The sequence below is a fragment of the Hippopotamus amphibius genome, chromosome 2, assembly GCF_030028045.1.
Source record: "Hippopotamus amphibius kiboko isolate mHipAmp2 chromosome 2, mHipAmp2.hap2, whole genome shotgun sequence".
Lineage (NCBI taxonomy): Eukaryota > Metazoa > Chordata > Mammalia > Artiodactyla > Hippopotamidae > Hippopotamus > Hippopotamus amphibius.
Window position 1 is genome coordinate 535,931 of NC_080187.1, and position 21,981 is coordinate 557,911.

General features: G+C 63.1%; 2 protein-coding genes across 15 annotated transcripts in view; both read left to right on the forward strand.

Annotated features, from left to right (window-relative positions):
• Positions 1–11,442, forward strand: part of PNPLA7 (patatin like phospholipase domain containing 7) — a 68,016-nt gene extending 56,574 nt beyond the window's left edge. For 6 of the 10 annotated variants that reach the window (XM_057722855.1, XM_057722856.1, XM_057722858.1 and 3 more), the window contains 10 exons: positions 5,369–5,525; positions 7,489–7,605; positions 7,748–7,817; positions 8,400–8,562; positions 8,943–9,228; positions 9,599–9,751; positions 9,830–9,940; positions 10,335–10,419; positions 10,588–10,691; positions 10,829–11,442. In XM_057722855.1, coding sequence (XP_057578838.1) covers positions 5,369–5,525; positions 7,489–7,605; positions 7,748–7,817; positions 8,400–8,562; positions 8,943–9,228; positions 9,599–9,751; positions 9,830–9,940; positions 10,335–10,419; positions 10,588–10,691; positions 10,829–10,915 — 1,333 coding nt within the window. In that variant the 3' untranslated portion in view covers positions 10,916–11,442. Of the gene's footprint in view, positions 1–5,368; positions 5,526–7,488; positions 7,606–7,747; positions 7,818–8,399; positions 8,563–8,942; positions 9,229–9,598; positions 9,752–9,829; positions 9,941–10,334; positions 10,420–10,587; positions 10,692–10,828 lie in introns of those variants that run through there. The other 4 variants (XM_057722859.1, XM_057722862.1, XR_009051415.1 and 1 more) reach the window with 3 other exon arrangements.
• Positions 11,443–11,845: 403 nt separating this feature from the next.
• NSMF (NMDA receptor synaptonuclear signaling and neuronal migration factor) lies at positions 11,846–20,719 on the forward strand. Of its 5 annotated transcripts, XM_057724366.1 has the most exons (15): positions 11,846–12,131; positions 12,487–12,548; positions 13,174–13,674; positions 14,844–14,919; positions 16,078–16,146; positions 17,002–17,054; positions 17,444–17,533; positions 18,074–18,198; positions 18,332–18,415; positions 18,501–18,534; positions 18,642–18,712; positions 18,861–18,940; positions 19,095–19,197; positions 19,387–19,462; positions 19,548–20,714. In XM_057724366.1, the coding sequence occupies exons 1-15, from the start codon at positions 12,061–12,063 to the stop codon at positions 19,643–19,645; spliced, it is 1,593 nt and encodes a 530-aa protein (XP_057580349.1). In that variant the 5' UTR covers positions 11,846–12,060; the 3' UTR covers positions 19,646–20,714. The 5 variants fall into 5 exon arrangements, with proteins under 5 accessions (XP_057580349.1, XP_057580351.1, XP_057580350.1 ...); XM_057724368.1 differs by lacking the exon at positions 17,444–17,533 and having other exon boundaries at positions 19,548–20,718; XM_057724367.1 differs by lacking the exon at positions 16,078–16,146 and having other exon boundaries at positions 19,548–20,716.
• Positions 20,720–21,981: the final 1,262 nt, after the last annotated feature.

The following is a 21,981-nucleotide window of genomic DNA, read 5'->3' on the forward strand; positions in this document are numbered from 1 at the left end:
CCGGTGAGCCAGCCTCTGCACTGCACCCCCGCCCCTCTACAGGCCGGGTCCCAGGGCTAGGGGTGCCCTGTGGGGTGGAGCCCCTCACACCCCTGCGCACGTGCTGGCCACGTCTCCCCAGGGCCTGGCTCCTTACCGCCCTTGGCCCAAGGACGTCCCCTCCAGAGTGAGCTGGAGGAGGGAGGGGCCCAGGAGGACTGAAGCCCCTTGGGGGTCCCCAGTGCGCGCAGCCTGCGGGTCGCGCCTGCGCTGGCACCCGGCGCCTCCCCTCCCTGGCTGTTACAGCTGGAGGGGGTCAGAGAAAGTGCACGTGAGCCTCGCAGCTGCTTGTCTAGCTGGAGTCCGGCTGCTTGCTTCCCCAGGGTTGGAGACTCTGAGGCTCGCAGCTCTGGGCCGATACCCTGACAGACAGGAAAGTGGGATGGACGTGGGAGGGTCTGCCCGCCCTTCCTGGAGACCCCGCCTCCGCACCGCCCCCCACCCCCCACGCCTGGCTTCTTCGCGGGCTGGGGCCCCCGCACGTGGTGAGCCTGGCCCCGAGTGCCGCTTGGCCTGGGTGGGGAAGTCAGGAGCACTCTGCTCATTTATCTTGGATGATTTGAGGGCATCATGTCATGGCCTGTTTTCACCTGAAAGCTGAGACAGTGAGGTGCCCTGGAGCAGCTGGCCCAGACTTGGACCTGGTTTGCAGCAGCATTTTTAATGAAGATTTAAAGTAATACTTAGTTTAAAAGCCTTGTGGCCGTTTGTAAGGCCATATGGTATGTGTATAGCACACAGCAGTCCTCTGCCTGTCCTGCCCCGTCAACAAATCCTGAGAAGTCCTGCAGATAGTATCCCATAGACAGTCACTTCCAACTTTTCTTCAGCTGTTTCCTCATTTGCATTTCTTTATTTTTTGTTTTCTATTGAAGCATAGTTGATTTACAATGCTGTATTAGCTTCAGGTGTGCGGTAAAGTTGTGTATGTACAGTGTGTATATAAATATACAATGCATTTACGTATACATTGTTTTTCATACTCTTTCCCATCATGGAGTCTTACAGGATATGGAATGTAGTTCCCTGTGCTATGCAGCAGGACCGTGTTGTTCATCTGTTTTCATTTTTAGATGATTGAGTTCCTAACCCCTCCCATATATGTACAGAGTCAAAGTCTGTCCATCTGTATCATCCATCCTCTGTCTGTGCTCCTCTTCAGCACAGGATCCTGGTGTGGTCCCCTCTCTGGTCTGTCAGTGCTCACTGTTTGCGTTGTTATGATAGGGGGGTCTTACTCAGAGCTGAGCCGCATCCTGCTGAACAGCAGGACTGTGCCTCCCCCCTTGGAGTCAATGCAGCAGCTGCCACTTGCTGACTAGTTCACCCGCTGGCGCTGGCGGCACAGCTCCTCTCAGTGTGCTCAGGCCACCCAGTCGTCTCTCCGAACCCGCCCGGGAGTGGCCTCCTCTCGGCTGCTGGCGGCTCCCCAGTCCTGCTGCTGGGGTGTTGCCGTGGAATTTCCCTTTCCCTTCACATGGTCCTGGGGACTGCCTTTGTCGTGCTCCTGTGTCCAGCTCCATTCCTGGATACAATATCTTCCTCTCTCTTGATACAGTCCTAATTTTGGTAGAGTTCATACTCTAGGAATTTCCTTAAGAGAAGATGCATGGGAGGTAAAAGTTTCAAGACTATGCTTAGCAGAAAATATCCTCATTCTTCTCTCACACTTGCGTGACAGTTTGGTTATGGAATTCTAGAGAGAAATAATTTTCCCTGAGAAGTTTAAGGCGTGGTTCCATCGTCTTTTTGGCTTCCAGTATTTCTGTGGAGAAGTTCAGTGTCATTTTATTCACCAGGGCTGTTCCTTCTGGATCTTGTAGGAGATTCTCTTCACTCTTGTGTTTCTGAAAGTACTTGATAATGTGCCTGGTGGTGCTCTTTCCCCACAGTGGGCCCTTTCACATGTGGAAATTCATGAACGTCAACCCTGGGCGCGCTGGATAAGGTCCACACTCCCCGCTCCCTGCTCTCTCTTCTGGATCAGGATGCAGAAGACCCTCTCACCCTCTCATCCTCCTATCCTTTCTTTTCTCTGGCATGTTTTCCATCTTGGTATTTTTGTTCTACTTTCTGGATGATTTTTCTCAAATGTATCTTCTAATTGATCTTTTTTTTACTAAAATGTTTCTAATGTCTGAGTGCATCCTTCATGGTTTTTTCTGTTTGTGCCACCAGTGCAGTTTGAATTTCTCTGAGAATATGAATGCTTGCTTCGTTTTCTGTTCTGTGCCGGTCCCGTGAACTCCACGCACGTGAGGTTGTCTGTGTGTCCCGGCCGCGTCCGTGGCGTCGCTGCGTGGGGCTCTGGGGCTCTGCGGCTCTGCAGCTCCACGCTGTGCTCCTCCCCCTCCTGTCGACAGACATGTGGGTGATTTTCCGGGTTTGGTTACTGTGCATAAAACGGCTACAAGCATTCTTTACAAATCCTTTTTGTGAACATACCTGCTTTTCTCCTGGGCTAATACCTAGGAGCGGAATTACCCATCCGTGGGGTAGCTGAACAGTTGTACATCCCCACTGGCAGTTTTGAGAGTTTGGGCCGCCCGCGTTTCTGTCCCCCTTGGTTCTGTCAGGGGTGTGCGTGGGGCGGCACCCCTGGTGGGCGGCGGGGCTTCGCTGTGAGTCGGACCTGTGTCCCTGTCCTCAGGCTCCGGGTGCTCTGGTTGTCACGTTCCACACGCTCCTCTCTCAGGTGGCTTGTCCTCTGCTGTTTCGTTAGAGGCGCTGTTTATATAGTCTGAATACAAGTCTTTTGCCAGATATACTTATTACTAATATTGCCTTCAGTCTTTGACTTTTGTCTTTGTTTTCCTAATGGTATTTTTTGATGAGCACGTTTTAACTCCGATGAAGTGTGATTTCCCAGTTTTTTATGGTTTTACTTCTGGTGCTCTGGGGGCTCTTGCCGAGGCTACATCTTCTTGAAGCTTGTACATCTGGGCTCGTGGGCCACCCACAGCTGTTTCCTGTGCGTGGTGGGGCGAGACGTGAGGGTTGTGGCTCCCGAGCTGCAGGCCTTCCCCCGCTGCTGAGCTGCCGAGGCATCCAGGTCAGACACCAAACACCTGCCCAGGTGTGAGCTCCGCGGAGGCGTGTGTTCTGTTCTAACCACACCACTACACTGTCTTCGTTACTCCAGCTTTATAGGAAATCATTAGGCAGTGATACCTTCAAGTTCTTTTTCTTGAAATTGTTTTGATTGTCCTAGGTCCTCTGCATTTCCATGAAAATTTTAGAACCAGCTAAGTATTTTATGGGGTTTTTGCAATTAAAATGGTATGTTTTAAATTTCATGTTAAATTGTTTGTTGCCAGTATGTGGAAATACAAATGATATTTGTAAATTGATGTCATGTCTTACAACCCTGCTAAATTCACTTCTTCTAGTACCTTTTTTGGTAGTTTTTTTGCATTTTTTATATATACAGTTATGTCTTCTGAGAATAAAGATATTGGTTATTAAGACCTGATCATATCAGGTTATTATCCTGATCTTGGTTATGAAGACCTCCTTCTCCCTCCTCCTCCCTCTTTCTCTGTCTCTCCCTCTCTGTCTCTCCGTCTCTGTCTCTTTCTCTCTCCCTCTGCCCCCGCCCCATCTGCCTCTCTCTCCGCCACTCTTTTTACTTTTCTAGATCAGTCTTACCAGGAGGTACCAACTGAATCAGTCCTGTCAAAGCACCAACTTTGAGCTTTGAGGCTCTCCCTATTATATGTTTTTCCTCTTTCTTTCCAAAATACACAAATGCCTTTGTTTCTCTTTCTCTCCTGTTGCACTGGTCATAGCTTCTAGCACAAATCGGGATTGTGTGATTTTGCTCCTTTATTCTGTTAATATGGTGAATCACATTGAGTGATTTTCAAGTAACATCTAACATCGCCTTCTCGGGATGGACTCATTTGCCTGTGGCGTGTGGCTGTTTCTGTGTCAGCTGACCTAGGGTCTGAGCTAGGTGGGCCATGCTTGTCCTTTCCCGCGATGCGGGCAGGTGTGTTTGCTGCTGCTTTTCCCGTTCTTGGGAAGGTTTTATGTGGTCTGTGCTACCCGTCCTTATATGTCTAGTGCAATTCACTAGTAAAACCATCCAGACGTGAAACTTTTTGAGGATTTGAAAATTAAAGATTCAATTGTTTTGATGGTTATTGGACTATTCAGGTGTTCTACTTCCTGTCAGGTCTGGTAAGTTACGTTTTTCTAGGCATGTATACATTTTATCTGATTTTTCCTACTTCAGGCAAGAAGCTCACACTAGCTTTTACCTTGTTAACTGGGGCATCTGTACAGAGGTTCTTCCCCCCCCCCCCCCCCGCCCCGATCTTGGTTATGAAGACCTCCTTCTCCTTCCTCTTCCCTCTTTCTCTGTCTCTCCCTCTCTGTCTCTCCATCTCTGTCTTTCTCTCTCGCTCTCCCCCTGCCCTGCCCTCCACCCCTGCCCCCCGTCCCTCTCTTCCCCACTCTTTTTACTTTTTTAGATCAGTCTTGCTAGGAGGTATCAACTGAATTAGCCCTTTCAAAGCACCAACTTCTAGCTTTGAGGAGCCTCCCTATTATATGTTTCTTTTCTGGTTCATTAATTTCTGCTCTTTATTATTTCCTTAATTTTACTCTCTTTGATTTAAACTGTTCTTTCTTTCCTAACTTACAGGCCAGCAGACGTTGTCTGCGAAGGGCCAGGTGGTAGGGCCGTGACCTCTGCAGCCGGTGCGGGGAGGGCGGTCGGCTCTGTGTGTGCTGCCCCCTTGCAGGCAACATGCCTTTCTGTTCTCAGGTGGTCTAAAGCTTTCTTCATCTTGGGCCTTCGACAATGTAGGAATGTTTTGTTTTGTTTTTTTTAAATTGTTGCTCAGCGTTTAGAATGCTTCTTAAACCTGAGGCTCGATGTCAGTCGTCAGTTCTAGAACGTGGGTGTTGGCTTCTGTCCACTTCCTCTGTCTGTCCTGGCTCTTCCCGGCTCACATGGTCTCTTCTCCTCACACATGCTGTTTCTGATTGTGTGGTGGACATCACACGTGAAGAGTGGCCAGAATAGCCTCAGCCCCGCTGCTGCTTGCCCACAGGTGCTCGTCTGGCCCCGGGGCCTCCACCTGCCTCCCCGGAGCCTGTTGTTTCGGCTTTACAACCTCCCAGAGGCCAGCAGGTGGGGGAGGCCGAGTGCTCGCTGCCTCTCCGGAGCACCCCACGCCCTCTCTGAGGCGGCATCTTTGCCCTGCTCTCCGTGGGGTGTGCAGGACTCAGCCATGAGGCTGGGGTGGAACGGGACAGCCGTCCCTGGGTCCTGGTGGGCACGGCGGCGCTGACCTCCTGCTCTGTGCTCCCGCTGGCGTAGAGGCTGCGCCCAGGTCGGCATCATCCGGGCCCTGACGGAGTGCGGCATCCCCGTGGACATGGTCGGAGGGACCTCCATCGGGGCCTTCATGGGCGCCCTGTACTCTGAGGAGCGGCACTACAGCCAGATGCGGATCCGGGCCAAGCAGTGGGCGGAGGTGAGGGGCCCCTCAGGGCTGGGGCGGCAGGAGGGCACTGGGCCTGGTGGGCCTGCACGTGGCTCTGCAGGGCTCTGGCCTCAGAGCGTGGCTTGTCGGGGGGCGGGAGGCCGCAGACAAGCAAGGCCGTCAGTGTTGGGGAGGGCTCTCGCCGGTGCCTGCTCTTAACTTGCAGAGGTGACTGAGGAGAGCTTGGTGCACCCACGGTTCCCGCATTCCCACACCTACCCCACCGGCCACGGGGGCCCCAGTGCCAGAGGCAGGCAGGGGGAAGGCCTAGGCCAGGGCCTTTGCTGGGCTTTCTGTGGGAAGGGCCGGGCAGGGCAGGGCACACAGCTTAAGAGCCGCCCATTCGAATAGTTCTGGCGGGTTTGGGGCCACAGGGGCTGTCCCCAGTTGTCTGGCCCCTGGCCCTGGGTGATTCAGCCTTGGGGTGCGGGTTAGAGGTGGTCGGGTGTGGGCTCTGGAAGGGCTGGGTGAGCCCTGGGCTGTCTCTCTCCCCGGGTGTGCGAGACCCCACATGCCAGAACATCAGGGACACAGAAAGGAAGAAATATACATCTCTTTGGTACAATTGGCCCCGCGATGAACGGACTCCAGGGGACAGTGCAGCATGTGGGGACCCACGCGGGGCAGAGGGGCTGCAGCTGAGGGAGGGGGTGGGCTGCAGTCTGCCCTTCTCAGGGCTCTGCTTATCTTTGTGGAGCAGAGTGGAGCCCCGGCTGAAGGCACGAGTGGGCTCAGAAGTGCTGGCATTCTCATTTGTAAAAGAAAAGAAGATGGTCATGCTCTGAGCAGGAGCTCTCAGAGCAGGCTGTCTGCCCAGTCCCTGGGGGCCCTCTGCCCAGTCCCTGGGGGCTGCGGGCTGCTTGGCTCTGCTCACCAAGGGCAGCCTCCCAGGGCAGCGAGGGTCCGGGTGCAGGGCAGGCAGATCTCTCCCTTCCTCGCCCCTGCCCGTCTGGGCCAGTTACGGGAACAGCCAGGAGCTTTGGGCCTGACGTCCTGCCATCCCGCGTGTGTGCTGGCTCAAGGGCGCCCACTGGGCAGCCACCCTGCGGGGGGTGGGGGGGTGGAGGCCCCTCAGGTCGCCCTGCGGCCCTACCTGTCGGCACACGGAGGGGATGCGGGGCGGTGGTTGTGGTGCTGGGCGAGGGCTTCCTCGGGAGTGAGGGCCTTGCTGACCACAGAGGACCCTGGGGATGTCCCAGGCTGTCCTTGGTCCCTGTCCTCCAGGAGCACGTGTTCCTTCTGCTCGTCCACGCGTCTCAGTGTGAGCACGTGGGGGGCGCACGACTCACCCCCAGCTGGGGGCCCACCCCTGCTTGCAGCCCATCCCAGTGTCTGTCCACACAGAGGCAAGGAGGACCCTTCCTCTGCATCCCTGACCCCTGAGGAGTCAGGCATTCTTGGTCCCGTGTCCTGTGCTCACAGGTCTCACTGGCCCCCATCCTCATTAAGGAAGGATGGGCCTCTGTCCCACCAGAGATCACAGGGCTTTGGGAGTGAGGGTCCTCGGCAGGGCCGCTGCTTCTAGGGTCAGATGGATGGAGCGTCTGCCACGGTGGTGTGTGAAGGCAAAGCCCGGGCAGGCCCAGAGGGGCAGCGGTGGACGCTCAGCTGGCCCTGGTCCTGGAGGGACTTCGTCCCTGCGCGCCTTGAGCCATTCCCGCTGAGCGGGCAGCGAGGGCCCGGCTGGCCAGGCCTGCCGGGGGTCAGCGGGGCTTCCCCTGGGCCCTGCCTCTCAGGCCACCGTGTTTGCTCCCCCAGATCCCAGGTGCTTCCTGGAGGCCCTCGTTCTGTTCGCAGGAAGCACACATGGGAGCCCAGGCACCCGCTCCCTTTTCCTGTCACAGGCTCTTGGTGGTCCCACAGGGTCGCCTGCTGCCTGTGCCTGCAGGTGGGTGGTGTGAGCCCCTTCTCCTCTGCAGGGACCTCACGTGTGCCCCTTCCTGTGCCCCCTCAGGACATGACGTCCATGGTAAAGACCGTGCTGGACCTCACCTACCCCCTCACCTCCATGTTCTCGGGGGCTGGCTTCAACAGCAGCATCTGCAGCGTCTTCAAGGACAGGCAGATCGAGGTGCCCCCCCTGCAGGGACCGCCCTGGGGAGCCCCAGCAGAGCCCACGGCCTCAGCCTGCCCGGGTCTGGATGCCCGGGGCCCGCAGGGTCGAGGGCTGGCAGCCTTGGGGGTGGTCCCTCTGAGTCCCGTTCCCCTCGCAGGACCTGTGGATCCCCTACTTCGCCATCACCACGGACATCACAGCCTCCGCCATGCGGGTCCACACGGACGGTGAGTGTTCCTCCCAGCGTGCGAAGTGACTCCGGGAGAGGGGGTTAAGAGCAGTTCCAGGCCAGGCCCAGGGAGGCCCCGGGATCCCCCCAGAGAGGCAAGAGGCTCAGGGAAATCTGAAAAGAGATGACTCTGCTGTGGGCCTGAAGGCTGAAGGGTGCACGGGGAGAGGTGGAGACGGGACAGGGGAGGGGCAGAGTGAGGGCACATGCGGGTCACGGCTGCGCGTGGATTGCGGTCAGCACTTGGCGCTGCTGGACGGGGACCCCGAGGAGAGAGCCCATCCGTCAGCGGGCAGCTAGGCGCCCTTTTCCAGGCCAGAGTGTTTTGGGAGCCACTTGAAATATGTCTGGTTGGAAGTGAGTGGGGTGGCAGGGCTGGCAGAAGATCATGGCAAGGTGAGATGTGGGGAGGCCCAGAGCAAGCTTGTCCCCTCCAGGCTCCCTCCGAGGAGGAGGATGTCCAGGGAGGGTGTCACCTGTCCGGGCCTGGTGCCTCTGCCAGAGGCCCGACGTGCAGGCTCGGGACCCGCGGCCATGAGGCTCTGAGCGGAGGGTCAGGGCAGGAACTCCCCCTGGGCAGCGACGGGCTGCTTTCCTCTCCCCCGTCCCTCCGGACTCCCTCCCAGGCTCCCTGTGGAGGTACGTGCGTGCCAGCATGTCCCTGTCGGGCTACATGCCCCCCCTCTGCGACCCCAAAGACGGACACCTGCTGATGGACGGGGGCTACATAAACAACCTCCCAGGTACTGCGGCACGTGGGGAGGGGCCCCCAGCCCAGCCTCGGCCAGGCCCCCGCGCGCCGGGTGGGGTGGGTGGGGGCCACGGCCGTGCGTGCGCGCAGCACTGTGGCTCCCAGCAGATGGCTCTATCTGTCGGCTCAGCAGCATTCAGAACAAGGCCAAGTGTAGGGCCAGGAGCGATTAGGGCCTGTCTGTGCCCACAGTCAGGACTAACAGCCTGCAGGTGTCAGGTCTGCTGTGGGCAAGGCCCCTCCTGGGGCACACCTGTCACCTGTTGGACAGCTCTGTGCGCTTGGCCAACTCCCTCCACAGGCCCAGGTGTGATGGTGGAGAGGAGACCTGCTCCATCCCCCAAACCCTCATTCCCACCCTGTCACTCTCAGGGTCTCTCAGGCAGGCTCTGCCCCCACCCCAAGCTCCACCCCAGCCTCCCCCAGCGCTGCCCCGTCATCCCAGCCGTGCTTCCCCCTGGGGCTCTGTACTCCCGTCCCCACTGGCGACCAGGCCACCTCCTCCCCAGCTGATGTGGCCAGGTCGATGGGGGCAAAAGTGGTGATTGCCGTCGACGTGGGCAGCCGGGATGAGACGGACCTCACCAACTACGGGGATGCACTCTCTGGGTGGTGGCTGCTGTGGAAGCGCTGGAATCCCTTGGCCACGAAGGTCAAGGTGGGGGCCCTGCCCCGCCCCCCGGGCCGCTCCTCCCCATGCCCCGGTGCCTGTGTCTGAGACCCTGAGGTGGGCAGGGAGGGGGTAGCACCTTCCATGCTCCGGGTCTGGGAGGGCAGTGGTCTCTCGTTCACCAACCCTGCCCGCCTGGGACCAGCTCTGGGAAAGCAGACAGGCCTGAAGGCTCCACACCCCCCAGGACCCCTGGCTGGGTGCCCGGCCTCCCCCAGGGCCTAGCAGAAATACTGTCCCCTTGGGGGAGGGGCGGGGAAGGAAGGGCCAGGGCAGGAGACACAGTGGCGGTGCCCAGATGGAGGCCAGGAGCCACGTGGGGAAAAGAGCGCCACCCTCCGTGGCTGTGACGTGGCAGGTGTTGAATATGGCGGAGATCCAGACACGCCTGGCCTACGTGTGCTGCGTCCGGCAGCTGGAGACGGTGAAGAGCAGCGACTACTGCGAGTACGTGCGCCCCCCCATCGACAGCTACGGCACCCTGGACTTCGGCAGGTTCGACCAGATCTGCGTGAGTGTCCCAGCCAGCCGCGCCTCCCAGGCCTCCCTGCTCTCGCGTCCCGGTCACGGGCTTCTGGTGTGTGTGCAGGAGGTGGGGTACCAGCACGGCCGGACGGTGTTCGACATCTGGGGTCGCAGTGGCGTGCTGGAGAAGATGCTGCAGGATCGGCAGGGGACGAGCAAGACGGAGGCGTGCAGTGTGCGTGCCGGAGCTGGCGCCCGCCCCTCCCCTCCCTCTGCTCCCCACTCCGACAGAGGCGCAGGGCTCCCCGCAGCCAGCAGCCCCGCAGCACAGCCTCTCAGCCACTCAGGCCTGCAGGCGCCACCGCCCCAGGGGCCAGAAGACAAGGGCCGCACTGGGGGGCTGTCTCTTGGCCTCCGCCCCAGCCTTCCCTCTCTCCGCCCCCCTCTGAGGCTGCACCCCTGACGTGCTGGTGTGGGAGAGGATGGCGCTCTGGGTGGGGGTTGCTCAGGGCCTTGCCCGTCATCCGTGCCCCGCCCCCACTCCGGAGCGAGGACCACAGAGGGTGGCCGACAGGGTGGGGTTGCGATCAGGGGCCTGGCCAGATGTCTCCTCCGCCTCCACCCCCCAGGTGCTCTCCTGCCCCAATGCCTCCTTCACAGACCTTGCTGAGATCGTATCACGTATTGCGCCTGCCAAGGTGGCTGCAGTGGACGGTGAGTTGGGCCCCGGGACACAGGCCTCACAGCTGAGGGTGCGGTGGCGGCAGTGTCTCCTCCTGACCCCTGACACTGGATAAGCCGCCCTGGCCACCAGGCTCCCTCTAGCAGCCCCTGGACCTGGTTGGCTGCACGTGGGGACCCACAGCCCTACTCTCCGCCCAGATGAGTCTGACTACCAGACCGAGTACGAGGAGGTGCTGCTGGGCGGCCCGAAGGACACGTGCGCTGACTCCCCAAGTGCCCCGGCCGACCTGGGCTCTGATTCGGTGAGCTGCCCGGACACCCTGTGCTCGTCAGCTGAGCTGCCAGCTCTCAGGGCTCCAAGGCAGGCCGGCTGCCCCCTCCCTGCTGCTCTCCCGGCTTGCCCCCTCCTTGACCTTGACCATGTGCGGTTTGCTTCCAGGAGGACGAGCGCTCGCTTCGGCATGGACACCCCGGTCTGGCTTCCCTCAAACCACCCCAGGACTCTGCATCCCCCGTGGCTCTCTGACCCAGGCGGGGCGGGGCCTCCGCCCTGCTGCGCTGGCTGCGGAGGCGCGGCTCCCGCAGCTCCTGCGGCTCCTGCCCAGCGCCCCCCGCCAGGTTGGAGTGTCTGGGGCCTCTCTGCACTGGCCGCCCCTGCTGGGCCGCTGGGTCCTGGCATCCCACAGCCGTCCCCGTGGGCTGTGTCAGCCCCTGCGAGCCCCTGATGTTTCTGCTTAGCCTCTCAATAAAGGCAGATGTGCTTGTGTGGGACATGTGGTCCCTGTGCCGAGGTCCCCGGGGCAGGGGGCGGCCCCCCCGTCCGGCTCTGAGGTCACCACGTGGGGACCCCAGGATCCCAAGCCAGGCAGGCAGGGCACGAGCGCAAGTTCTGGGATGGAGCCGGGACTCCCCCAAACGAAGGAGGAGGCCCCCCAGAGCTCTCGGGCGTGGTTCCCACTCTGTCCGCACAAGATTCTTCCTTAAGATGCCGCCCACATCTTACCTCTCAGATCATTAAATAGCGCCAGGGGCCTCCTTTTGTACAAAAAAGACCTGTCAGCCCTGTGCTTTGGGGTCCACGGTCCCGCGGGTCTCCGAGCAGCGCAGGTGGGTCTGCGAGAGCAGGGAGACCCTTGATCGGAGGGCCCGGGACCCTTGTCAGGGGACCGGAGGCCTCAGTTTCGGGACCGGAGGCCTCAGTTTCCCGGCCCAAGAGGCAGCGCTGAGAGGGCGGAGCCAGTTGGCCCCTCCCCTGCTGCCTAGCCCGGCCCCAGGCCCCGCCCACTGCCAGTGTGGTAGGCGGGGCTTCGGCCCCGCCCCGCGGCCCCGCCCAACTATGACGCCACGGTGGGCGTGTCCTTCATCGCCCTGACGTCGCCGCGGCGGACCCCGCCCCGGCCCTGACGTAGCGGGGGCGGCCCCGCCGAGCCCCGCCCCGGCCCTGACGTCACGGTGGGCGGAGCGGCACCCACGGGCCTGACCGTGCTGTCCGGTGCGGCGGGGCGCGCGGAGGGCCGGGCGCGGCCATGCGGGTCCGGAGCCTGAGTCCGAGCCCGAGTCCGAGCCCGAGCCCGAGCCCGAGCCCGAGCCCCGGCGCGGCGCGGCTCCCCCGACGGAGGCGGCGGGCGCGGGGCGCGCTCTGAGGCCTGGGGATGCGCCGCCGCCTCGACCATGGGCGCCGTCGCCTCGCGGAGGAGGGCGCTGAGGAGCGAGGCCATGTCCTCCGTGGCGGCCAAAGTGCGGTGAGTGCGGCGGGCCGACCGCCGGGGCCCCCGCCGCCCCCGTGCGGCCCCCCTCCCTGAGGCGGCGGCGGCGAGCTGCCCGACCTCGCGACCCCCACACGCGCCGGGCGGCGGGGCCGGGTGGGGGGCAGCCCTGGGCCCCGCCTGCACGTCCGGCCGAGGGGCACGGGGACCGGGGCACCCAGGGGTCCCGGCACTGCCGCCTGCCGGTCCCGGGCGTTCGGAGGGGGGATGGGGGTGCTCGCTGGGGGTGACCCCTGAGCCCTCCCTTGCTGGCGCCCAGAGCCTGGGTGGGGGTGGGGACGCCAGGGCGGCGGGTGTGCACTGACGGCGCACTCCGCTGTCCGCCCCTCAGGGCAGCCCGAGCGTTTGGCGAGTACCTGTCCCAGAGTCACCCTGAGAACCGGAACGGTGCAGGTAGGGGCACGTGAGGCAATGCCAGGACGGGGCCCACCCCCAGCCCCCAGCCTAGGGGAGGGGGTGCTGTCTCCCGTCCAGGCCAGCCCCAGCCCTGCACCCTGTGGGGCGTGAGCCGCGGCTGCTGCCCTGCTGGGCTGGCCTCTCCGCGCCCCCTGCCCTCCCTGGCCCGGAGCCCCAGGAGGAGCTCCGAGTCACTCATCGCCATGGCACCCACCCAGCCTGGGCCGTTGTCATGGCAACGGGCCTCCTGGCACCCCCAGGGCTGGCACCACTGTCTCTGGGGGCCAGCTGGTGGGGGGGAGGGGAGAAGTTGGCACTGGGCACACGGGCGCGATGGCAGGCTGGGAGATGGCCTGCTTGTTCCTGCCCCCCATCACCCACAGGTAGCACAGCCTGTCGCCCACACGCACATAAGAGGGGCTTGGGGCCCCCGATAGGCGTGAGGTGTGAACCTCTAGGGGGAGTGCGCAGCTCAGAAATACCTCTTCTGGAGTCATTGAGGGCCTGGGGTTTGGCCAGTGGGCCAGGCACACGCTGGGTATTCATTCCCTGCCTGGAGAACACCAGGAGACTGGGAGGTGGGGCCAGCAGGCTGTAAGCTCACCTGGTGCCTCTCCCCCAGACCACCTGCTGGCTGACGCCTACTGTGGCCCTGACGGGTCCCCCGAGATGCAGCCTGCCCCCCAGCAGAAGCGCCGCCTCTCCCTCGTCTCCAGTGGCCGCTATGAGGGCAGCCTCCCGGAGGATGCTGTCTGTGGGCAGCCGGCTGGCGAGGGCCCCCAGCCCCGCGTGTATACCATCTCCGGGGAGCCGGCCCTGCTGCCTGGCCCGGAGACCGAGGCCATCGAGCTGGCCGTGGTGAAGGGGCGGCGGCCGCGGGAGCGGCACCCCCACCACCACAGTCAGCCGCTGCGTGCCAGCCCGGGCGGCAGCCGCGAGGACGTCAGCAGACCCTGCCAGAGCTGGGCGGGTAGCCGCCAGGGCTCCAAGGAATGTCCCGGATGTGCCCAGCTCGCCCCCAGTCCTTCCCCCCAGGCCTTTGGGCTGGACCAGCCGCCTCTGCCTGAGGCCACCGGCCGCCGCAAGAAGCTGGAGAGGATGTACAGCGTTGACCGAGTGTCTGGTGAGGGGACTCTTCGGGGGCCCGGGCAGCCTCAGGCAGGATGCTGGTGCCGGGGTCTGGACAGCGCAGGGTGCCCCGGTTGGCCCGCAGGTGGCATCCTGCCGCCACATCCCGGGCCCCACATCAGGCATCATGGTTGGCTTTAGCCTTGCCAGCACCAAGTCATCCGAGGAGGGGACCTGGGAGGATCTCAAGGGCTGAGCAGGCAGAAAACCTGGCTGAACTGAAAGATCAAGCTGCCTTCAGGGAGTTCTGGGGAAGAGTCCGTGCCCTGGGGCCCACTTACCAAGGGAGGCACGTAGTTGTCTGGGGCCCGGCCAGCTAGTGGGGCCCTCCTCAGGATAGTCGGGCTCTGCGGGTGGCTGAGGAGCCCCGAGGCCTGCTGCGAGCAAGAGGCCTCCCTGGGACGTTCAAGTGGCCCCACACTTCCTGGCTCTGAGGCCGTCATCGCCAGCAGAGCAGAATTCTACCTAGCAGACCCGCCACGTCCTCTCAGGGCACCTCTTGAGCTTCCAGATCAGTAACCCAGCTGGGCCTCAGGGCACAGACCTGGGTGTGGGCATTTCACCTGCACGACCTCACGCTCCTCTGATGGACATAGGCCAGGGGCTGGAACGAGGGTCAGGGAAGAGAGTAGAGTGGCCTTAGCCCACCTGTCTAGGGGCTGCCTGGGCCCTGGGCAGGGGTGGTCTTCATGCTCAGTGAGGGCCTCCACCCTGCCCTCCTAGAAGGGTCTGGGAGAGGGGAGGGCTGACCAAGCGCACACAGAGCATCTGGGCTGCAGGGAAGGACTTGGAGCCCCCAGGAGAGGCTGCAGCCATTGTCCCTGCCCCACCCCTGCTGCCTAAAGGGAGACAAAGTCAGTCCTTTCCCTGGGCACCCTGGAGGCAGGCTGTGCTATCAGAGGAACACTTGTCAGCTGTGGGCAGCAGAGGGCGAGCTAAGCAAAGACAAGTGTCACGAAGCCGCTGAGCTGCCGCGGCTTCAACAGCTGAGCGGACACCTGAGCCTGCTGGCCCTGCGCCCAGGCCCCCGCCTGAGATGGGGCTGAGGAACCCTGGTGCTTCTCCACTGGCTGTGGCAGAAGCATCCCCTTCCCCAGCAGATGGGGGTAAAGACTTCAGGAACCCCTAAGCCACCCTAGTCACTCCTTCTTTGGTCTCTTCTAGATGATACCCCCATCCGTACCTGGTTCCCCAAGGAAAACCTCTTCAGTTTCCAGACAGCAACCACAACTATGCAAGCGTGAGTCACGTCTGATGTGTGCGGGGCCCAGGCAGGGCAGCCTCTTCCTGGTGCTCAGGAACCACTGCCGGACCCCATCCCATCCTCTGAGCCCACCTGGGTGGCCGCTTCCAAGCAGCCCCATGTGCCACGTTCCGCCAGCTCTGCCTGAGTGTGTCAGTCTGAAGGGAGGCAGGCCTGGCTGCTCTTAACTCCCACTGCCCCGCCCCCACCCCGTCCCCTCCCCACTGCCTGTCCCTCATGGTCCCTCCGGTCCATCCATCCTGTCCTCTGGGAACCTGGCTGGGGCTGCAGCTGATGGAGGCAGCAGCAGAGACGGTTCTCCTGGGCGGCTGCCCCGTGTCACCCAGCTCTGCCCTCACGCACGCCCCAAACGGCAGCCTGCTTGTGTTCCGTGTGCACTGCACGTGACCACAGCTTAGTCCCCTGGGGGGCGTGCTGGACCTTCACACGCCTGGCTGTTCTGTCGAGGGTTCCTTCTGCGGAGGCACCCTGTGCTGCAGCGTCCCCGCGCGGCCCTGGGGAGTGCAGCGCCGCCCTCAGGCTGGGTGGGGGCCACTCTCTTTACTGCTGGTCCCAGGGCCAGCAGGGCGCAGTCAGGCCTCTGGGCACCCGGACCAGGTCGCAGCATCTGGTGGCCTGGGCCATGGTGACCTCAGCGTCTGCTGCCCTTTCAAGGGCTGGCCGGCGGCATAGCAGGCACCCTGCTGCTGCCTGGAGTGCCTGTGAGGGCCCCTCCGAGTCAGTGACGAGAAGGGAACTGGCCAAAGGGGGGTTGGGGGGCTGAGGGTCTCTGCTCACTGTGTCTTCTCTCTCACGCTGCCCCTTCCTGCTGCGACTCCAGCATCTCGTAAGTACTGCGAGGACCTTGAGCCTGAGGGCATCGCGGTTGTCCCTGGGGGACTCTCCCACCCCCAAGTAGGTTGGGGCAGGCCAGGGACCTGGGCCTTGACTGTGAGGGCGTGCTGGGTCCCAGCGAGCGCCGAGGCTGTGGCAGGGCCTGCGGGAGCTGGGCTGAGGACAGCGCAAGGCAGGCCTGGAGCCTCTGCCCGGCCAGCGCCCTGGATGCCCCGCCGGGCCCTGTGCTCGAGCCTCTGTCCCGTCTCTGTCCCTCCTGCCTGCTGCCAAGGGCAGTGCTGACTCGTGGTGGTTTCCCAGGGTGTTCAGGGGCTACGCGGAGAGGAAGCGCCGGAAACGGGAGAATGATTCCGCGTCTGTAATCCAGAGGTAGGGCCTGCCAGCCACTCGCCACCAGGGTCCGTCTCTTGTCTGTGCTGGTCTAGCCTGGGCCCACCCAGCCCTGCAGACCTGATGGGGGAAGGGCGGTGGCGACCACTGGCCTGGCCCTGCTCTGGGGACGCAGCAGGCAGGAGAGGTCAAAACATACCCCCAGGCCTGTGTTTTCGGGGTACAGTGACCGCTGAATTGCAGCCAGCTGGCCCACGTGTGCCTTTTTCTGGGCTCTGAAGCCCAGAGCTGTGCAGTTAGCAGCCAGGCTTACTCTCCCCAATCCCCACCCACCTCAGAGGTGTGTCCAGGAAGCTTGTCTGTCCATCTTGGAAGTTGGGCCTTGGCAGGGCACAGAATTTTGGGTAAAGGAGACCTGCTTCTGACGTGGCCCAGGGACACAGCGGCGGGGGGAGCATCTGTCGGCCCCAAACCCACCTCGCACTGGTGCGGACCGGCTATGCTGCCCTGGCCGCTGTGCGCGGGAAGCAGGAGCCCTTGAGCACTCGGGGAGGGAGGCTCCTGGGGTTCAGGGTGTCTGGAGGGAAGGGAAGGGTGGGCAGCGGAGGTAGGAGACCTGCGTGCACAGGTTCACTGAGGGGCCGGCAAGGGGAGGCTCGATTCTCTGTGCCTTTGTCCTGGCAGCAGAGGGGAGCCGGGAGGGGTCTCGGGAGGAGAGGGAGTGGGTGGGGTTTGCCTGTGGGAGAGCTGGGGGCGCCGGGAGGGCATCCCTCAGGGAAAGGGGCGATGTGGGGTTCGGTGGCCGGCAAGCCGTGGGGAGGGGACCGCAGGGGACAGGGGCGCCGCCCACCTCCTCTCGCGGCCCTGACCAGCCCCCGGTGCTTCCGCCCCCAGGAACTTCCGCAAACACCTGCGCATGGTCGGCAGCCGGCGGGTGAAGGCCCAGAGTAAGGCCCGGGAGCTGCGCAGGCGGGCGGGCGGGCGCCGCTGCTCTTGGCCGGCTGGGGCTCCGCGTGCTGCTCTCTGCGCCCCAAAGGCCCGTGTCCCAGGCCCGGCTGCGGCCCCGCGGGCGCCTTCCCACGCCCACCTCCCCACCCCCGGGCCCCGCCCCAGGACAGGGCCCCGCCCTGCACCCCGGCTCCTCCCGTGTCCACCCTGCACGGTCCCCGTGCGCCGTCCGCCCCATCCGTGTGCCCTCGCTCCGCTCTTCCCGCCGCATGGGCGTCTTCCAGCCTCCAGGCCCCCCACCGTCCCCACGTCCTCCCAGCCAGCCCCCGGCCCTGTCCACTGCGTGTGGCCGCAGGCCTCGCCTCTAAGGGGTCTACTCTCCCTGCAGCGTTCGCCGAGCGGCGCGAGCGGAGCTTCAGCCGGTCCTGGAGCGACCCCACCCCCATGAAAGCCGACACTTCCCACGACTCCCGAGACAGTAGGTGCCGGCTCTCAGGCCGACCCGCCTCCCCCAGAGGCTCCCTGAGGCCCCGTTCTCGCGTTCCCGCCACGGTTGCAGCCGGGCTTCTGCGCTGCTGCTGAGGCTCAGGTTACTGATGGGGCGCACTCTGGCACCGCGACCTTCTGGGCAGCGGTGACTACGGGCTGCGGCTGGCTGGCCTGGCCTGTGCCGCCCTCACGCCTGAGGCCTGAGGAGCAGGGGCTGCAGTGCCCGACTCCTCCTTGGCACCAGCACCAGGCACGCGTGGCTGGAGCTGACGCTTGCACACCGGCTCCCACCAGCTTTGCACCAGGGTCCACTGCCTTCCCAGTCAGGCTGGTGGCAGCAACCAGTCTTGCCGGGGCTGCCGGGGTCCTCAGCTTGGCTCGCTCTCCCACCCTGGGTTTCTCGCTGGCCTGGAGGACCCTCCGGGACGTGGCTTGCTGGCTCTGTCCCCTGTCCATCTCTGAGGGTTGCAGCCGGAGCAGGAGGTGCTGCAGGTGACCCTCAGTGCTGGTGGCACATCCTGCCCTGCAGGTAGTGATCTGCAGAGCTCGCACTGCACCTTGGGCGAGGCCTTCGAGGACCTGGACTGGGAGACGGAGAAGGGTTTGGAGGCGGTAGCCTGTGACACGGAGGACTTCGTGCCACCCAAGGTCATGGTGAGGCCAGTGCAGCTGTTGCCGGCCACCCAGCAGTGGGGGGTAGGGGGTTGGGGATGGTCTCCCGGGGGCTCCTGCTGCCCATTGGCTGCAAGGTGGCCAGGGCCCTGAGTGGTTCCCCTGTCGTCCGCAGCTCATCTCCTCGAAAGTGCCCAAAGCCGAGTACATCCCCACCATCATCCGCAGGGACGACCCTTCCGTCATCCCCATCCTCTACGTGAGTGTCTGCCCGGCCCCTCTCAGCCTCGGGGGGGTGCTGCCTGGGAGGGGCTCTCACGTGGACTTGGCGTTTGTCTGTCCAGGACCACGAGCACGCAACCTTCGAGGACATTCTGGGTATGTGCACTCCAGCCCCGCTGCCTTCTGGTCTTGGGGCTGGGGTGGAGTGCATACGGGCTGTGGGGGCTGCTGGGGGGCAAGCGCTCACGCCTCTGCCTCCCCAGAGGAGATAGAGAAGAAGCTGAACATCTACCACAAGGGGGCCAGAATCTGGAAGATGCTGATTTTCTGCCAGGTAGGGCTCAGCCCTTCCTGCCCAGGAGTGGGGGGTGGAGAATGCCGCCTCCGTGGGCATGCACGTTTGTGTCTGCGTGTGTTACTGGGAGCAGTGGTTGGACACCTCCGGTGCACGGCCCTGTCCAGCTAATCGCAGTCTCTCACAGGGCGGCCCAGGACACCTGTACCTGCTCAAGAACAAGGTGGCCACCTTTGCCAAAGTGGAGAAGGAAGAGGACATGATTCAGTGAGCAGGGGTGGCCTGGGAGGCTGTGGGGCTGGAGGCGGTGTCAGCTGGGGCACGATGTCCCCACGGCGCCTCCTGTGATGCCCCTCGCACCTGGGGGCTGGGCTGGAGGCCGCCTGTGACCACCCACACCCCCCCCCCCCCCCGCCCCCAGCTTCTGGAAGCGATTGAGCCGCTTGATGAGCAAGGTGAACCCAGAGCCGAACGTCGTCCACGTCATGGGCTGCTACGTCCTGGGGAACCCCAACGGGGAGAAGGTATGGGCCAGACCTGTGAGAGGTGGGGACAGACCCCCAGTTCTCTCCAGACGCCCTTTCCCTTCCCGTCCTCGCGGAGAAACCTCCATGCCTAGGCCTGACCAGCTGGGGGTCCCTGCTCCCCAGCCCCTCATCCTCGTTCTTCTCTCTTCCTCTGTCCTGAACTCATCGCCCATCCCCTCCTTTTAGCTGTTCCAGAACCTCAGGACCCTCATGACCCCTTACAGGGTCACCTTTGAGTCCCCCCTGGAGCTGTCGGCCCAAGGTGAGTTTACTGGGCTGGTCCCAGTCGCGGGGTGGGGTCCCGGGGGGCGGCGGCCTGAGCCCCGGCTTCCCCTCTTCTGTCTCAGGGAAGCAGATGATTGAGACCTACTTTGACTTCCGGCTGTACCGCCTGTGGAAAAGCCGCCAGCACTCAAAGCTGCTGGACTTTGACGATGTTCTGTGAGGGGCGGGGCCCCCCGCCCGGCCGCTTCCTTGGGGTTGGGCCGCTGCGTGCCGCCCGGTACCGCATGGGTCCTGGTCTTCATGGCCACTTCAGGGCACCCTCAGACATCGCTCAGGTTCCCTCCCAGGGGTCTGGTCCTCAAGGCGCCATGGGTCACAGAGGCCACAGCCCCCGCGCCTGGGAGGAGACACCTCGGCCAGCGGATGTTGACTGGGCCTAGGCCTCGCCTGGAGGCTGGGGCGCTGGGGCGGCTCCTCTGCAGGTTCATAGAAATAAGTGCAATTTTCTACCACCCCTGAGACAATTCAAAGGGAAGCAGCATTACTAGTTAACTAGTTAAGTGCTACGTTACCAGTTATGGCATAGACCACCCGGCTCAACGTGTGTTCAGGACCCTCTGTGCCCCAGCCCCCAGCCCTGCCGTATCTTATCACCAGCACCAGGGTGGCCTGTCTGCCCGGCCTGGCTCTGACCTTGGCCGAGTCCCTGGCCAAGTCCCCGATCGTCTGTGCTTGCGCTGCTCTCGCCGCCCCTGCTTACCTGACCTCGACCATGCCGCCTCGGCAGGGGTGCCCGGGCAGCAGCAGGGGAGCACCCTGCCTTTCTCTCAGGGGGCGCTGGGTCGAGCCAGACTCTGCCGGCTCCCCAGCCTCCTGGGCCCGCCCAGCTCCCTGCTGCTGTCCAGCTCCACTTTTGGCGGCCGATCTCTGAAGGCCTCGCCCAGTGCAGAGGCCTGGGGTCTCGGTGGGGCCTGCCGGGGCTGGGTCCCGGTGGGTGAGGACCCTGCTGCACGCCGCGTGGGGGCCTGGGTCCAGCAGCCCGGGCCCAAGAGCTGGGTGGCCAGTGGGCTGTGGGCTCGCAGCCCGGCCCGTAGCCCAGTGGGCGGGCTCTCTTGTACATAGCTGGGGCTCGGGGGCTGGCCCCCCTTTGCAGAGCCTGGTCGGAGACACCTGGCTGTGCCCGCAGCCATGGGGGCGGGGGCTTGTGCCAGGCTCTGAACATGTACGACTTCCCTTAGAGTGACCATTAAATCTGACCCTCCGCTGCGGCCGCCGTGTGGGTCTCCTCTCTCAGTGCCGTCCGCTGCCTGCCTGGGCCAAGAAGATTCTGGGTCTGCTGGTCTGAGGCTGCTGTGGAAGCCACCTGCACATCCTGGCCTGGATGGAGGGGGCTGGGGCTGCTAGGCCTGCCCTGCCAAGGGCACGCTTCACAAGAGGTCTGGGGACGGGGCTCCTGGGGCTTCAAGAAAGGGTCTGAGGAAAGAGCAGGTCCTTGCACGGGGCAGGGGCAGGGGGTGTGGCCCTGCAGAGGAGCCAAGGAGGGTGGGGAGGTGAGGGCAGAGACACCCTCCCCCTCAGCCTCTGCCCCACTCCCAGGCACAGAGCAGAGGGCCGTTCCTTCCCTCAGGTCACTCTGCGCATGTCAGCAGTGGGGCCACGCAGGAGGCCAGGAAGTGACCACAGGACCAGCTGGCCATCATTAGCCTCAGTCATCCCCAGATGTGCCCAGTGCCACCCCTCCACTGAGTGCCAAGATGCTATTGGGTCCTGACAGGCCAGGCTGCCCTGGTGGCTCCTGGTCCATTCGCCTGTGGGCAGATCAGCAGGTGCTAGATGGGTGCATCGAGGGCCACCAAGGCCTGGGGAGGGCAGGAGGCTGCCAGTGGCGACAAGAGTGAAGGCTGGGAGGCCTGGGCCTCCAGGGACCTGGGGGCTGGCATCCTGGAGTGGGGTGATGCTGCCAGGAGAGCTCACGACCAGATGAAAGCCTGCGTGGGCCACGAGCAGAGCTCTCCAGCGTGACCCACCCACCTCCCCATGCACTTAGAAGGCTCGATCACTATGTTGCCTACAGGCCTGAACCCAGGACTGCCAGCAGCTTTGTAACATGCCTCTGCACCCCACCCCCCGGCCTCTGATGGAGGACCCTGTAGTCAAGGGTCTGGGGCCGCTTCAGCAAGTGGGCTTGCCCCAGTCTTTAAGGTCAGCTGCGGTGGGTAAGGGCTGGCAAGGTCCACTCACAAGAGACTTGAGGTCTTGCATCTGGTTCGCCAGGTTCCTTCCCTCACACCCCATAATCACCAAGAAGTGTGATGGAGAAAAGACATCAAACCCAGAAGGTACCCAGGAGCAAACCCACTGCAAATATGGAAAGCATTTTGGGAAAAGAACAAAACAGAGGGAAAGGGTGGTAGACATGGAGGCAAGCTGGGTGAGGGGTGGGGCCGAGGTAACCTCAGGTGTCTGCAGCATCCCCTGCACGCCCACCCCAACCGAGAAACAGTGGCAGCAGCTGGCGTGAGAGAGAGAGGATGAAGGTCTTTAACATACAAAGAG